Source organism: Herpailurus yagouaroundi, unplaced genomic scaffold, assembly GCF_014898765.1.
Source record: "Herpailurus yagouaroundi ecotype Mexico unplaced genomic scaffold, PumYag 199, whole genome shotgun sequence".
Taxonomy (NCBI): domain Eukaryota; kingdom Metazoa; phylum Chordata; class Mammalia; order Carnivora; family Felidae; genus Herpailurus; species Herpailurus yagouaroundi.
The window spans coordinates 22539431-22553776 of NW_024412430.1; the positions used below are offsets into that span (position 1 = coordinate 22539431).

Sequence of the window (14346 nt, forward strand, 5' to 3'; positions counted from 1 at the left end):
CACTGACAGGTATGGTAACAAGGACTTAGTTGTTTTGTAAGAGGGCCCTTGGAAGTCCTCCGTATCCCCTGAAAGTGTCCGTTGCTTTAGTATGGCCAAATCATTGTCATTTACTTGGTTTTAATTTGTTACTGTTAAAAATAATGTTCACATTCCTGCTTTTGACAATCTGTAAGATAGATTATTGGGAGTAAAACTGCTAGACTGATTTTTGATAGATCCTGTCAATATTGTCTTGCCAAAAAGATTTTGCCAGTTTATGCTCTTCCCTGCAACAATCGAGGGCCCTTTTCCTCCATGCACCCCCCCCCCCAAACACTATATGTTACCAGTATTGAGAATTTTATTTTTAAAGTTTATTTATTTTGAGAGAGAGAGAGAGCAAATGAGTGAGCACAAGTGGGGGAGGGGCAGAGAGAAAGGGAGAGAGAGAGAGAGGGAGAGGGAGAGTGGGAGAGAGGGGGGGAGAGAGAGAGAGAGAGAGAGAGAGAGAATGAGAATCTGAAGCAGGCTCTGGACTGTCAGCACAGAGCCCAGTGCAGGGCTCAAACTCCATGAACCGTGAGATCGTGACCTGAGCCAAAATCAAGAGTCAGATGCTTAACTGACTGAGCCACCCAGGCGCCCCTAGAATTTTATTTTTTAATTTTATAAGATTTTATTCTCAACCATTTGTATTGTGAAATATAGCACACACAGAAAAGTACAGAGAAAAAACATAGAGTCTAATGATGTATCACAAAGCAAACTCGTGGGATTGCCAGTTAGGTCTGGCTGTCAAACACTGGCAACCAAGCAGAATCCCTGTTGGTGTCCTGTCAGTTATTCCTCTTTCTCTTCTCCTCAGAATTAACTATTATATTGACTGATACCCCTCCAGTTTAGTTTGTTTCACTTTGGAACTTTATATATGGAGTCCCATCTTTTTTGAAAAACCCTTTATACCATTTATAAGATTCACTCATGTTATCGCATGCATTTCCATAACTGCATTGCTTTATAGCAGTGCACGGAATAGGTGCACCAGTGTATCTGTTCTGTTGATGGACATCTGCCCCGTTCTCTGCTTTTGGCTATTGCGAATAAAGCCACTGTAAACGTCCTCATTCAGAGCCCTCAGGGTACATGTCACACATTTCCTTGGATATATTCCCAGGAGTGGAATTTCTGGGCCAGAGGGATGAGCATATCAGCTGGAGGGGATTGTGCAAAACAGGTGGTTCATTTACAGTCTCTACAACTGGCCAGAGTACTTCCCGTCGCACCTTTACCCTCTCTTCCACTTGGCTGTGTGTCTTTCGAACACTAGCCATTCTGGTGACTGTAGTGGTGGCTTGTTGTGGTAATGAGATTAGGCACTTTGTAATACGTTCATTGGCCGTCCGTGGGGTTTTCTTTTTGTGAAGCCTGTTGCCCAGTTTTTGTAACATTGTCCGTCTTTTTCTTACTGACTTGAGGAGTTCTTTGTGTGAGATAGATGTGCTACTGATCCCTTCTTTCATTCCATATCTTGCTACTTTACTCCCTTAATGGAGGACTTTTAAGAAAAGAAGTTCATAATTTTAAGGTAGTTTAATTTTTGTCTTTTTCCTCTTTAAGAAGTTTTTATCTTTCCTCTACTTTAGGGCCCTACCGGTATTTTATTTATTTATTTATTTAAAAAAAAATTTTTTTTTAACGTTTATTTATTTTTGAGACAGAGAGAGACAGAGCATGAACGGGGGAGGGGCAGAGAGAGACACAGAACCGGAAGCAGGCTCCAGGCTCTGGGCCATCAGCCCAGAGCCCGACGCGGGGCTCGAACTCACGGACCGTGAGATCGCGACCTGAGCTGAAGTCGGACACTTAACCGACTGAGCCACCCAGGCGCCCCCATACCGGTATTTTAAAAACTGTATTGTTTTGCCTATCACATTTGGTGGGTATGGCATGAGGTAGGATTTGATTTTATTTTCACATGGAAGGGTCCCAGAACCACAGGGATTATCCTGATCACTAGAGAGTCAGAACCAGCCCTCAAGAATGTCTTTTCCTTCAATAAATGCCTGGCTCTTCTCGACCTCTGCTTGTGTACATGAATCTTAGAATCCACTCGTTCAGTTCTACAAGGAAAAGCAACAACAAAAATGTTGGGATTTTGATTGGTTTGGCATTAAAATGATAATTGACATCTATAGAAAACAGTCTTCCAACATGGGCATGTTCTGGTTTTTTTTAGGTGTTACTTAAAATCGAATAAAAACATTTTAGGATTTTTTTTTTAGAGAGGTCTTATATTTTATTAGATTTATTCCCAGATATTTGATGGTTTTATTATTTATTAAAAAATTTTTAAATGTTTGTTTATTGTTGAGAGAAACAGAGCATGAGTGGGGGAGGGGCAGAGAGTGAGGGAGTCACAGAGTCTGAAGCAGGCTCCAGGCTCCGAGCCGTCAGAGCCCGATGTGGGGCTCAAACTCACGGACTGCAAGATGACGACCTGAGCCAAAGTCGGACGCTTAACCGACTGAGCCACCCAGGTGCCTCAATTCCCAGTTATTTGATGGTTTTAAATATAAATGGTATCTTATAAGATATTTCATTTTAAGTTGTTTATTGTGGATAGATAGGGATGCAGTTGGTTTTTGTATTTGACCTCTCATCTGTCAACCTTGCTAAAGTCACTGATTCTGTTTATTTACAGCTTTTGGATTTTCGTTTATTATGTAATCATATTGTCTATGAATTTGATTTTTTTGCTTCCCAATCCTTATACCTTTTACTTATTTCGTTTTGCTTAATTGAATATAGTTAATTTGTGACCGTGGGAATTCTAGTCTAAAGAGAAACCATTTTACCACTAAGTAAGTTGTTTGTTGTAGGTTGTTGGGGGGCTTTGTTTTATTTATTTTTTAAATAAAATAACTTAGCAAATTAAGGAAGTTCCATTTTATTCCTAATTTGTTTTTATTATCAGGAGGGGCACCTGGGTGTCTCAGTCAGTTAAGTGTCTGACTTCAATTCAGGTCATGATCTCACGGTTGGTGGCTTCAAGCCCTGCAATGGGCTCTGTGCTGTGCACACAGAGCCTGCTTTGGATTCTGTCTCCTTCCCTCTCTACCCCTCTACCACTCAGGCTCTTTCACTCTCTCTCAAAAATAATAAGCATTAAAAAAAAAAAAGTTTTTAATCAGGAGTGGATGTTGACTTTATCATTGTTTTTTCTGTTTCTATTGAGATGATCATAGGACTTTTCTATTGTCTGTTAATGTGGTTAACTGTATAATTTATGGTGGTTTATTATTTTTATATGATATTTGGTTTGCCAGTATTTTATTTAGGGTTTTTTAGTGAATTTTGCAATGTCTTTGTTAAGCCTTGGTATCAAGGGTATGCCTGCTTCAAAAAACATTTGAAGACTGCTCATTTTCTGGTTCTCTGGAAGAGGTGAACTAAGACTCGCATTATTTTTTCCTTAAATATTTTGTAGAACCACAGATGAAACCATCTGGGCCCACAATTATCTTTGCAGACAAACTTTAAATTATGATCTTGATTTCATATTATCTTCTTCTTTGGTCAGGTTTGGTAACTTGTATTTTTCTAGAAATTTGTTTCATCTAAAATTTTCAAATTTTGGGGCACCTGGGTGGCTCAATCGCTTAAGCATCTGACTCTTGGTTTTGGCTCAGGTCATGATCTGACGGTTTGTGAGTTTGGGCCCTGCCTGCATCCAGCTTCACGTTGACAGTGTAGAGTCTGCTTGGGATTCTCTCTCTCCCTCTCTCTGTCCCTCCTGTGCTTGTGTGCACATACACTCTCTCTCTCAAAATAAAGAAGCTTTTTAAAAAATTTTTTTAAATTTCAGGTTTTTAAAATAATATTCTTTTATCTTTTAAAGAATGCTCTTTTATTCCTGATGTGTGGTGTCTGTTTTCTATCTCAGTCCATCCCATGAAGAGTGTCATTTTTGTTTTATACAAATTAATTTATCCGTTAGTGTCCTGTATGATTGTTTCTTATTTCAATAATTTCTGCTTTAACTTCCTTTCTTCTTTCTTTGGATAATTTGTTCTTTTTATAACTTCTGATATGAATGCTTACCTAATTAAGTTTTAGATTTTTTTTTCTAAAATATGTATTCAACACTGTATATTTTCTTGTAAACATGGCTTTAGCTATATTCCACAAGCTGTATTTTCAATACCATTCAACTAAAATATATGCTTATTACTATTAAGATTTCTCCTTTCACCCATGGAAGTTTTAGAAGGGAATTAATTACCAAACACACAGATTCTCATTATCTTTTTTGTATTGATTACTAGCAACATTGCATTATGGTCAGAGAACATAGTCTATATGGTCCTTTGAAACTTGTTGAGATTGGCTTTCGATCCTTTTCAGTGTATTGTGATTTGCTTTATAGGTCAATTTATTTGAAAAATGGTTCTGTGCATATGTGAAAAAAGTGTCTTTTCAAATTGCCGGGTTCAGTGTTTTATATCTTCCTATTAGGTCAGATTTATTGCGTCATTCAGATCTTTCATAACCTTACTTTACTATCTGCTTCTTCCATAAGAAGGATGTTTTGAAATTTTACATAATAACTATGGATTTTTCTGTTATTTATGTCTTTGTATTTAATGTATGGTCTGGTTTTTTATCCTTACGTTTGGTGGACTTACACTTGGATTTAAAACTGTTAATTTTTACCACCTGTCTTAGGTTTCTTTTTCTTTCCTCTCTTACAATCTTTTGGGTTATATATTTTTTTGTCATTCTATTTCCTCACTCTGTTAAAAGTTACAGAGTCTTTTGCTTTTGTCTTGTGGCTATCTTAACCTTTGCAGCAAGCAATTGACTTGGGAAAGACTAGCGTCTAGTACCTTCAACTCTGTTTCTGGACAGCACAAAATTCTTAGAGTACATTTTCCTCTCTTCCTGACTTACGTCTTACTGCTATGTATTCTGCTGTTTTAAACTCCAGGAGACGTTATTACCGTTTTATACAGTCGGCGTCCTTTTACCCACAGGTGTCTTTCTTATTCTCCATTCTGCCCTGCATCCCAGAGCTTGTGTTGGGGGTGATTTTGTTGTTGTCTGAAGAACACCATGTAACGTTTCCTTTACATTGGTCTGCTGGTGATTCATTCTTAGTGTTTGTTTGGTGATGTGTGTATCTGATTTGGTTCTTTTGGGAGTCATTCTTGAGTCTGTGGCTTGATGTCTTTCCCCAGTTTTGGAAAATATTTGGCCTCAATGTCTACAAATTTGATTTGTACCCATTTCTTTGTTATTTTCCAGTTGTTCTACTTTTTCATGCTTCATTCTGGATATTTTTGGGGACATCTTCTAGTTTAGCAAGTCTCTTGAGTTTTTTCTCATCTGTTAAAATTATCTGTTGAACTTTCAATATTGATTTTTGTATTTTTTCAGTTCTAGAATTTACATATGGTTTACTTTTGTAGTCTCCAGCTCTCAAATTCTTGATTTTGTCTTTTATTTTTTGAGCAGAGTAGCACGTCTATCTGACTCCTGCAGTAGCCGGGAGTCCGTGTGCATCTCTGCTGGCCTGGAGTTTTTTGCAGGTTTTCACTCACGTTATCGTGAGTTGTGCCTAGATATTTTAACTTGTGTGCCGGTAACTGTATTTGACAATCATTTAGAAATAATGCAAGGCCCAAGGTGGTGTTTTCTTCCAGGAAGGATCTTGGGTTTGCTTCTGCTGGGAGCCAGGGAAGCCCTAGCAAGTTGGGGTCGCCTGGCCCTAGTTTTGGTGACAGAGGTCTTTGAAGCAGGGCTGCAGGTCCCGGAGGGCTGCCAACCCGTGGCTTCCTTGGCCTGAAGGTGTGGCATTGGGTGCTAACAGAAGACGGGGTTTGTCATGGTCCCTGTCCTCAGAGCCCTGCGGGTTGATGAAAGTACCTCTTGGCCGACCCTCCGGGATTGTCAACCCTGTGTCAGGGCGAAAAGGACCCAGATGTCTATCTTGTGCTGGTGCAGCTACTCTCCCTGATTCCATTCACGCTGCCTTTCAGCAGATGCTTTCAGTGTTTTTTCCAGCTTCCTCTGGCTGACCTCAGTGGTCGGGCTGGCCCTGTGTTCCACAGTCTGGCGTTGTTCGAAGTGAGAGTCTGGCCCTTCCATTTTGTGTCTGATTATATGTGTTTTGTGCATCTGATGTATAAAGAACGTTTACTGTAATTTGCATTTCCTTGATTAGTAGTGAGGTTGGGCATCTTTTCATGTATTTATTGACTGTTTTCTTTCTTTTCTCTGTTTACTGGATCCACATCTTTGGGAAGTTTCCTTTTCTATATGAATCTAGCACTTTATACTTTGGTGTTGATCATCCGTGACCATGGCTGGTCTCTTTCACATTGGTGTTAGGACGGTGTCCTATGGACACCTTTCATCTTTGGGTATTCAAATCTACCAATCTTTTGTGGCTTGTCTTATGATGAGGACACAGATATTTTATACATTTAAAAAAATGTTTATCCCTTTAATTCTTTTGGATGGAATCTTTTGTGTATTTTGTGAGATGCCGGATTTCTTAGCCAAATAAGCTGAGTGTAGAAGAGGTTTTGCAAGCCCAGAAGGAGCTGCCAGCAGGCCTGAGGTGCGCCGCTAGGTCGCGCACAGGGAAGGTGGGAACCCGACGTTTTCCAGGGCGGTCCTCCTAGTGTGGGATGCAGAGGGAAGGGCTACAGGGGAGGCGAGCCTGTCCTCTGTCAGCGCGTGATGTTGAGTCCTGTGACAACCTGGAAGGACCACTTCCTTTTTTGTAACTAGTTTACTTTTGTAAAAGTGAGAGAAATTCACAGGGTAACATGAAACTTCAAAGAAAGTGGGAAAACGCCCAGAGTCTACACGGGCCCAGTTCAGAGCCTCCCGGTGTGTCTGACATGCACTTGGGCTGACACAGGGGCTCATGCGTCAGGTCCCGCACGGCACGCCGTGTGGAGCTGGCAGGTCCGGTGGATGAGATTGCGGGCTGCTGGGGGCACGTGTTCAAGCCTGATGTTTAGAGCCACGATGCCATCGTGGGGGAGTTTCCTCGTCCGCAGGCTGGGACAGTGGCATGCCTGCTGTGGGTCACTCGCAGCCCAGCAGCCCTCCATCCCCAGCGTCATTCGCGGGGGACGTCTCCTCAGCGTCATCAGTGTGGTCCACGCTTGTGTTTCCGTGGCGGGTCCACGTGCCACCTGCAGAGCGGTGCCGGCGGGCAGTGCTGGCCGAGGATCCTCCCGGGCCTGGAGCTCACCTCTCCGTCCCCACAGGTTCAGCAGTACCGGGTGGCCATGACCGCAAAGGACTGCTCCGTCATGATCGCGCTGTCCCCCTGTCTGCAGGATGCCAGGTGAGCCGCCTGCTGCGCGTCCTGTGTGCGCGGGGTCCTGGCAGGGCCACGTTGGCTGACACACTCCTGTCCCCTAGTTGACACCTTAGTGACTCACCACGGCTTGCTGGCTCCTGCCTGTGCTCTAAGAGCTTGGGGCACAGCTGGAAAGACACTTAGAAAAGCTTAAAAAGACGGTCTTATTAAAGATTATCATGAGTTTCTAAGGATACACTCCAAGGATTTAGAAGCAGCTTGGACCATGGTACACATTCCTTTCTCTCAAAGCCCCAAGTGCCCACTGAGGTCCCCCTAGGTCTTGTTCCTCGCCCTGACCAGCTCCTGATGTGCTGGCCTTCACGGCCCTTCCCGAGCCTGTAAGAACAGCGTGTCCCTGGACATGACTGTCCAGCACCCTCCCTTGCCTTTTTTTTTTTTTTTTTGAATTCAGGATGAACCTGATAATCTTCTCTTGCTAATTAGATGGCATCTTCAGCATTGATCCTCCGATGCCAAACCCCACGTGGACACGGCGTTTGTGGAATGGCCCCACGTCCTTCTGACACGTGTTCCTGGGTCAAGATGACCTTATCGTTGGCCGCCAGCCACTCATTTTTCTGGCGCTGTTGAACTAAACATTCCCAGGGCTGCTGCTCCCTGGCAGGCACAGAACTGATAGGAAACACCGAGGGATGTCTGTAAGGCATAACTGAAAAACAACAAGGCTGTTCTGTTTAGTCGAGCACCCCTGTGACCCCTGGAGGAACTGCAGTGCCCATTCACTGGATGGAGCTGGTGGTGGTAGAGGACAGAACCATGTGGATGTCACCCACTGCCCTTCCTGACCGTGCAGGAGTGTGCAGGGTGGGCTGGCTGGCCTGGGCCCTGGCGCACTTCACCGGCTGCCTGATGGACACAGATGGGGCACGGTGCACGTCCTGGGAGCCCTGTGGCACAGCACAGAAGCATTTCGGCTTTGGGGCTGTGCCCGGTGCTCCTGGGAGTGTGTGGTGGGCACACAGTCAGACTTTGTGCAGGAGCTGCCTCTGGCTGTGCGCCCACCAGCCCGTGCACGGAGCGTTGCCCGTCTTCACGTGCATCACCTTGTCTGTCGGGTGCCGTGAGTGACCTGCTGGAGGCTGGAGACGTGCTGTCCCAGCCCTGCTGCCTAGAACTCAGGCCTCAGAAGCAAGACCTTGACTGCCCTTCGGGAGGGGGTAGCTGAGACCCCGGCAGCTGAGCCAGGGGGTCGATTTCCCTGGAAGAGTGTTTTGGTACAGGAGTTAAGTGGGAGTCTTGCCTTGATTAGTTTCATCCGATCGGGAGTGTGTCCATCGGTCTTCCCCTCTTGGGCAGGACCTTCTGAAATTTGTGTTATGTTTGGGATGATTTCAAATCTAGAAGAGTAGTTAAGTATCAGAGAAACTAGGACTCCTGAATAGTTTTATGGGGCTAAACTGAGCTCATAGAATACATTTATCCAGTCATTTGGAGGCAAGACAATACCAAGCACTCAGAGCTGAGTGGGATGGGCACACAGCAATCTTAGTACAAAGTTCAGAATTAGCCTCAAAGTGGTTTTTTTTTTTTTGTTTTTTTTTTAAAGTTTATTTTGAGACAAAGTGTGTGCGAGCAGGGCAGGGGCAGAGAGAGAGGGAGACAGAATCTGAAGCAGGGTCCACACTGTTAGCGCAGAGCATGACATGGGGCTCTAACCCATGAACTGTGAGTTCGTGACCTGAGACGAATGAAGGGAAGTCTGCTGTCAGCGTCTTCTCTGTCTGGTTGAGGAAAGGTCAGGTCTCCTTTCTGCTTTCCTTCAGGTTGGGAACACGTGGCTCCTTGTTAACCTTCCCTTTCCAGCATTCGGCTCCACCACCAGGGTTTGGGAACACCCATCCACGGGCATACACGGAGTGCGTGGGGATGCCCGGAGCTGGGTGCGTGCTGTGAACAGCGTGAGGATTTGGGGTTCGTGGGTCCTAAAGCTGCTCTTTCACTTCCAGCTCTGAGCAGAGGCCTGTCGTCACTTCATCGAGATCCAGGTTTGCCTTCTCTGTGTCTGTGCTGGACCTCGACCTCAAGCCCTATGAGAGCATTCCACACCAGTATAAACTGGATGGGAAGATCGTCAACTACTACTCAAAGACTGTACATGCCAAAGACGCGGCCGTCATGTCAGCCAGGTTCAAGGAAAGTGAGGACTGCACGTTAGTTCTGCACAAGGTCTAACCGCCTCCTGTGGTGTCCCTGAAACTTGAACACAGAATGTGAAGGTCAAATGGTAGAGCTACTTTTTGTTGTGTTGGGTGACTTTTGGCTGTGAATGTTTTCGCTTTTTAACCCCTGTTCAGGTGGGGACTGTGTCTGGGTGACCCGGAATGCACGATCACCACCCACGCTGTCTAGGGCGAGATGTGCCGGACGTGTGCCCCATTGCGTGCTGTGGCCCCACACCTTCCACCCGGGGTTCGCGTCTAACCTCTGGCACGAGAGCCTCAAGACCCGAGGTTTGGATCTCCTACCACCAGACTCTAACATAGAAAACTTGAATTGTCACGTACGTCTTAGTTTGGACTTGAAAGATAACACGGATACTACTGGAACTTTCCCAGCTGAGTTACGTGGTCCCTTCTTCCGTGCGAGCCACCAGGTAGCACAGGCTTAGCGGGCTCCCTGCTGCAGAGTGGGGGTGGCTGGCATGGATGTGGGTCCTGGGCTGTGTGGACTCGGGGTCTCTGTGGAGGGGCCGCACACACTGCTCTGCACAGAGTCAGCGGGGAGCGCAGGACTCAGGTTGGGGGGGGTGGATACCACTCAAACGAGCGCTGGCCATTTTTAGCTAAATGATCTGATCTTAACCGTAGGGGACACCAGGCGTTCCTTCCCGCGGGCAGGTGCTGCTGTGGTGCTGGGAGCAGAGCTGCTGCCCGGGGCGGGTGTCCAGGCGGCCGTGCGCCGCGCATGCTGGGTGTTCGGGGCCCTTGCTCCCGTGAGACGAGCCCCTCCTGGCTGGCACCAAGAGGTTCTCATCAGGGTCGCCCCCTGCAGGTGTGCCCGGCTGCTATGAAAACTGTCAGGAATCTTGGCTTCAGTTTTTTATTCTCTGGTAGGTTGTACAGATTATTTATATCACTGTTTTGAGGGACTAATGAAGGCTTATTGTAACATAAGATTATAATAGCGAAACCATGGGATTGTATGAAAATGCTACGTGGAAAATAAGAATATTTTGCTGATTGTAAACTTTCGTGGGGAATTTTGTGATAACTTGAGAATTACAGTTGTTTGAATCAAGCAAGCTCTTCTAGAATTTACTCAGCTTTGTCCTAACACTGACTTCCTCCACCCTCGGAGGTTGAAAAAGATACTCCAGGAACATGTGTCTCACCCTCGTGAGCATGTTGGGGGGCGAGGGTTGTGTGGAGGGAAGCATCCGTGGTGGTGGTCTGGCCTGAGGTCTCATCACGGTGTGCAGAGGACCCTGGCTCTGCGAGGAGTGGGCCGGGCAGCCTCTGGGGCCGGTCCAGGCCAAGAGGGCCGGCATCTGCCAAGGGAAAGAGACGGAGGAGGCCCTGCCAGGCGTCATCCACCTCACCGTCCAGTGCGGCCCCTCCCCTGACTTGGCTTCAAGCAGGGTCTCCACCGACTGGAACATCGACAACGGCCCCCGAGGCCAGTGCCGCCCTGAGGCGACGGGGGTGGGGGTGGGGGTCCTGTGTGGAGCCTCGTGTGAAAACACAGGATGAGATGAAAAGACATTTTGGAGGCTGACCACTTTGTACGTGTGAGTGCTGCTCTCCAGGCCGGAAGGCGAGGAGGGCGGTGCGTCACCCTGGGTGTCAGGTGGGGCCCTCGGGACGGCAGGGGTTGGGCTGACCTCCCGGACGCCTCCACCCTCAGCCTTGGTGAGAGCAGGACCAGATGCTCTCTGAATCCGAAGAGGGACACTCACTCCTGCACGGTCTCAAAGGTTAAGCTTATTTTTTCAAGTACAGTGTACGTGCTGGATCTTGTATTCAAATAGCCGTGTTTATTTTTCCCCGTCCCGACAGCGTGTTTGTGATGGGCGTAACTGCACAGACCATGTGTCCTAGAGGCGTGGCTTCTGTGTGGGAAACAGCAACTGTTTACCTTGAATAAAATCACACACCTGCGTGTTTGCCAGGAACTAGTGGTTTTCCCCCACGCAGAGCGACGTAATCAGGCTCTCTAGGGCGGCTTCAATGCCCAGCACGCCCAGCAGGGCCCGGAAGCCAAGGGGGGCAGTTTCCAGGACTCGGTTCTTGTCCAGCTCCAGGGCTGCGAAGAGAACAGGCTGGCTGAGCAGCTTCATCCAGACGCACCCGCCTTCCCGACCGGGGGCACCGAACGGGGCGATGATGGTCATGACTATGCACGAGGCACCGACCTGCGTGGCACAGGTGGGGACAGAACAGAGAGCCTTGGGGGAACAGTCCCCTCTCACGTGTGCTTTTCGAGTGATTACTGATGAAAACATTTTTTTAACTGATACAAAAAAACTTTTGATTCTGGCCATGTAAAGCCAGAGGACGTAAGCAGGAGACTGTTGGGCATAGTAAGTCACCAGAACACCACACGGGCCCTACCTTGCTGTGGCACTTTGGTGAGAAGATCCAGCTTCGGCAAAACCTTCCCTTCTTCATCTATTTGTATCCTCCAAACGATTACGAGCTCAAACCTGAAAGAGGTTAAGATCTGTCGCCAAGCGGTTCCCGAAACCTGGTGGGAAGCGTGAACGGCACGCGGCACCTGCCACCCTTCCCGAGGATGTGACCCCGGACACGTCTGCCCGCGGAGACGTGTCCGACGTGCTCAGCGAAGAGGAACATGTACCCCAGACCCAGCAAGGTGCTGTTGTGTACCCACGACGTGCTGGTGGTGTGGCCACGTGAGGGACCCACAGGCATCCCACAGGAACTAAAAACCCACCTGTGCAGAACACAAACGGATAAAGTACTTTGAAACGTGTCAGCAGGGACGGAAAGCTGACTCTACCCTAAGACCCGGGCATTTCACTTCCAGGTACAGAAGCCTGTGTACTCGAGTGTCTGGGGACACGAAAGGAGCGTCAGACATAGTAGAAAAGGACGGGTCACCCAAATGCGCACAACCCAAAGAAGGCAGAAAGACAGCGTTCACCTAATGGAGCAGAACCACCAAAAAGGAATGAACTGCCTGCAGCTACACGCATCACCAGAAGCCAATTTTGGAAAGGTTGAGGGGCCGCCAAGGCAAGTCTGAGAAACCTACATAATTACATCATTTTAAGCTTGAAAACAAAACCCCTCGAGGCGCTCCTACACAGGCCGTGAAGGCACGTGGCATGCAGGGGGCTTCCTGCATGCACACACAGGACCCAGAGGAGTCCTCCCTTCACCCAGCACCTGTGACCTCCCGGCCTCCCCTCCTGGTCCCCTGCCCCTAGCTGCACACCCAGCATGACCCCACAGACATAGTGAGAGGTCTGTTATGCAGTTCACACTTGTTTCCTCTTATTCGTAATCCTCACGTGTAACAGGAAGCAAGTGGCTGGGCACTGGGGAGGCTGGGCCTGGAGGGCGTCTGCACTTACCCGGGCTGGCGGGGGCTCTGGACCACCATGCAGCTGGAGGTGGCCCCCTCCGGGAGGCGCACAACTTCTGAGTACTTCTCCTGCAAGACAGCAAGTGGTTAGAGAAATCAGGTGACTGAACAGGAGCGAGGAGCCGCGTAAAAGTCTTTAAAGTTGCAGGTGCACCATGACTAATGCAGCACGTGGCCTCACGATGCTATGGCCGAGAGACCAGGGGGCCGAAGGAGTCCACAAAAACCTGCAGCCCTGCTTTACACATGCGTCAGCGTGCAGATGGTTATGTCCTCCTCGTGCGGAACAGGAGCCCGTGACTGCTCTGGAACAGAGCACATGTGAGGAAGGACCAGGTGAGAGTGACCAGACGGAGCCATCATGTGCATGACCTGCCAAGCTGGACACCTTAACGCCAAGGACCCTCGGTTCCTCATCGTTGTTCTAACCGGTTCCTGGCTGCCTGAGGGGACACGTGCACCAGACCCTGAACCAAGACGAGACGAGACTCCCTCCTTTCCTTTTTGTGTCTCCCACGTGCTCTGACTGTATGTATCTGCTCTGCTCTCGTCTCCTGCTGGCTGAAGTTTGAGTTCTGTCCATGTGCAGTCGGGAACCCTCTTGGCTTGTCCTCCGAGACCCCCTCTGGGTCCTCAGACCTGGCCTGTGGCATCGTGGCCACCGTACTCCTGCCTTCTCTGCTCACTGGCGCCTATTCTAGATCTTTCCATTGCCACGAGACCCCCATGTGCCTACACCATCAACCCCTCAGTGTTAGGATGGTGAACAGCTTCATCCCAGTTTCACGAGTTTGCCTGCTCTGGCTATGCTGCCTCCCTAGGCCCTCTGCTCAGGGGTGGCCCCTCCAACTGTCCTGTTCTCTCGAACAGGGTAGCTTGAAAAGGCCAGCCAGCCATGCTCTGGGGTGTCCCTCACAACTCAGCAAGGTGATGCCTGCCCTACAGCTTTAGTGTCTGGCCCTAAAAGCCCATCACATGGAGGCCCCTGCCATGGTGGATGCTCCTACTCCGTCCATTGTCAAGCTCACTGTTCAGTGCTCTTGCACATCCGTGTGCCCGGAGTCACGGGCAGACTGCGTAGCATGGGGCCCTGGGCTTTCCCAGCGAGTTCGGTGTCGGTCTCCCCCAGGACCTGTGTCTGGCCGCTCTGGGTTCCGAGCTCTGAGAGGTCAGAAGGGGAGCCCTGCCATGTCCCACACCAAGCCACCATGGCTAGCCCTGAGCCTCACGGGACACTTGGGGGCAGGACTGGTGGTGTGGGTGGCAGAACCCGGGATTTCCAAGGACAGGACTGTGCCAAGTCGGCTCCACAGAAGGAGGTCTTGTAGGGACAAAGACGTGGTACAGCTTCTCAAGGACCAGCCCCAATACCAGCGAGCCTGTTGCCAGTGAGTGAGGCCACTGCTCCCAGACCC

At 48.3% G+C, this 14346-nt stretch overlaps 2 protein-coding genes across 5 annotated transcripts in view; one reads left to right on the forward strand and one right to left on the reverse strand.

Annotated features, from left to right (window-relative positions):
• The window catches only part of LOC121013783 (inositol-pentakisphosphate 2-kinase), a 128946-nt gene extending 118325 nt beyond the window's left edge, over positions 1-10621 (forward strand). For both annotated transcript variants that reach the window (XM_040449593.1, XM_040449598.1), the window contains 2 exons: positions 7266-7345; positions 9331-10621. In XM_040449593.1, coding sequence (XP_040305527.1) covers positions 7266-7345; positions 9331-9556 — 306 coding nt within the window. In that variant the 3' untranslated portion in view covers positions 9557-10621. The remainder of the gene's footprint in view (positions 1-7265; positions 7346-9330) is intronic.
• CENPP (centromere protein P) overlaps positions 10410-14346 on the reverse strand; it is a 232200-nt gene continuing 228263 nt past the window's right edge. The window contains exons 6-9 of one of the 3 annotated variants that reach the window (XM_040449615.1): positions 12921-13000; positions 11935-12026; positions 11478-11626; positions 10410-10871 (exon numbers count right to left, since the gene is read on the reverse strand). In XM_040449615.1, the coding sequence (XP_040305549.1) occupies positions 11496-11626; positions 11935-12026; positions 12921-13000 (303 nt within the window). In that variant the 3' untranslated portion in view covers positions 10410-10871; positions 11478-11495. Of the gene's footprint in view, positions 10872-11335; positions 11627-11934; positions 12027-12920; positions 13001-14346 lie in introns of those variants that run through there. The other 2 variants (XM_040449614.1, XM_040449617.1) reach the window with 2 other exon arrangements.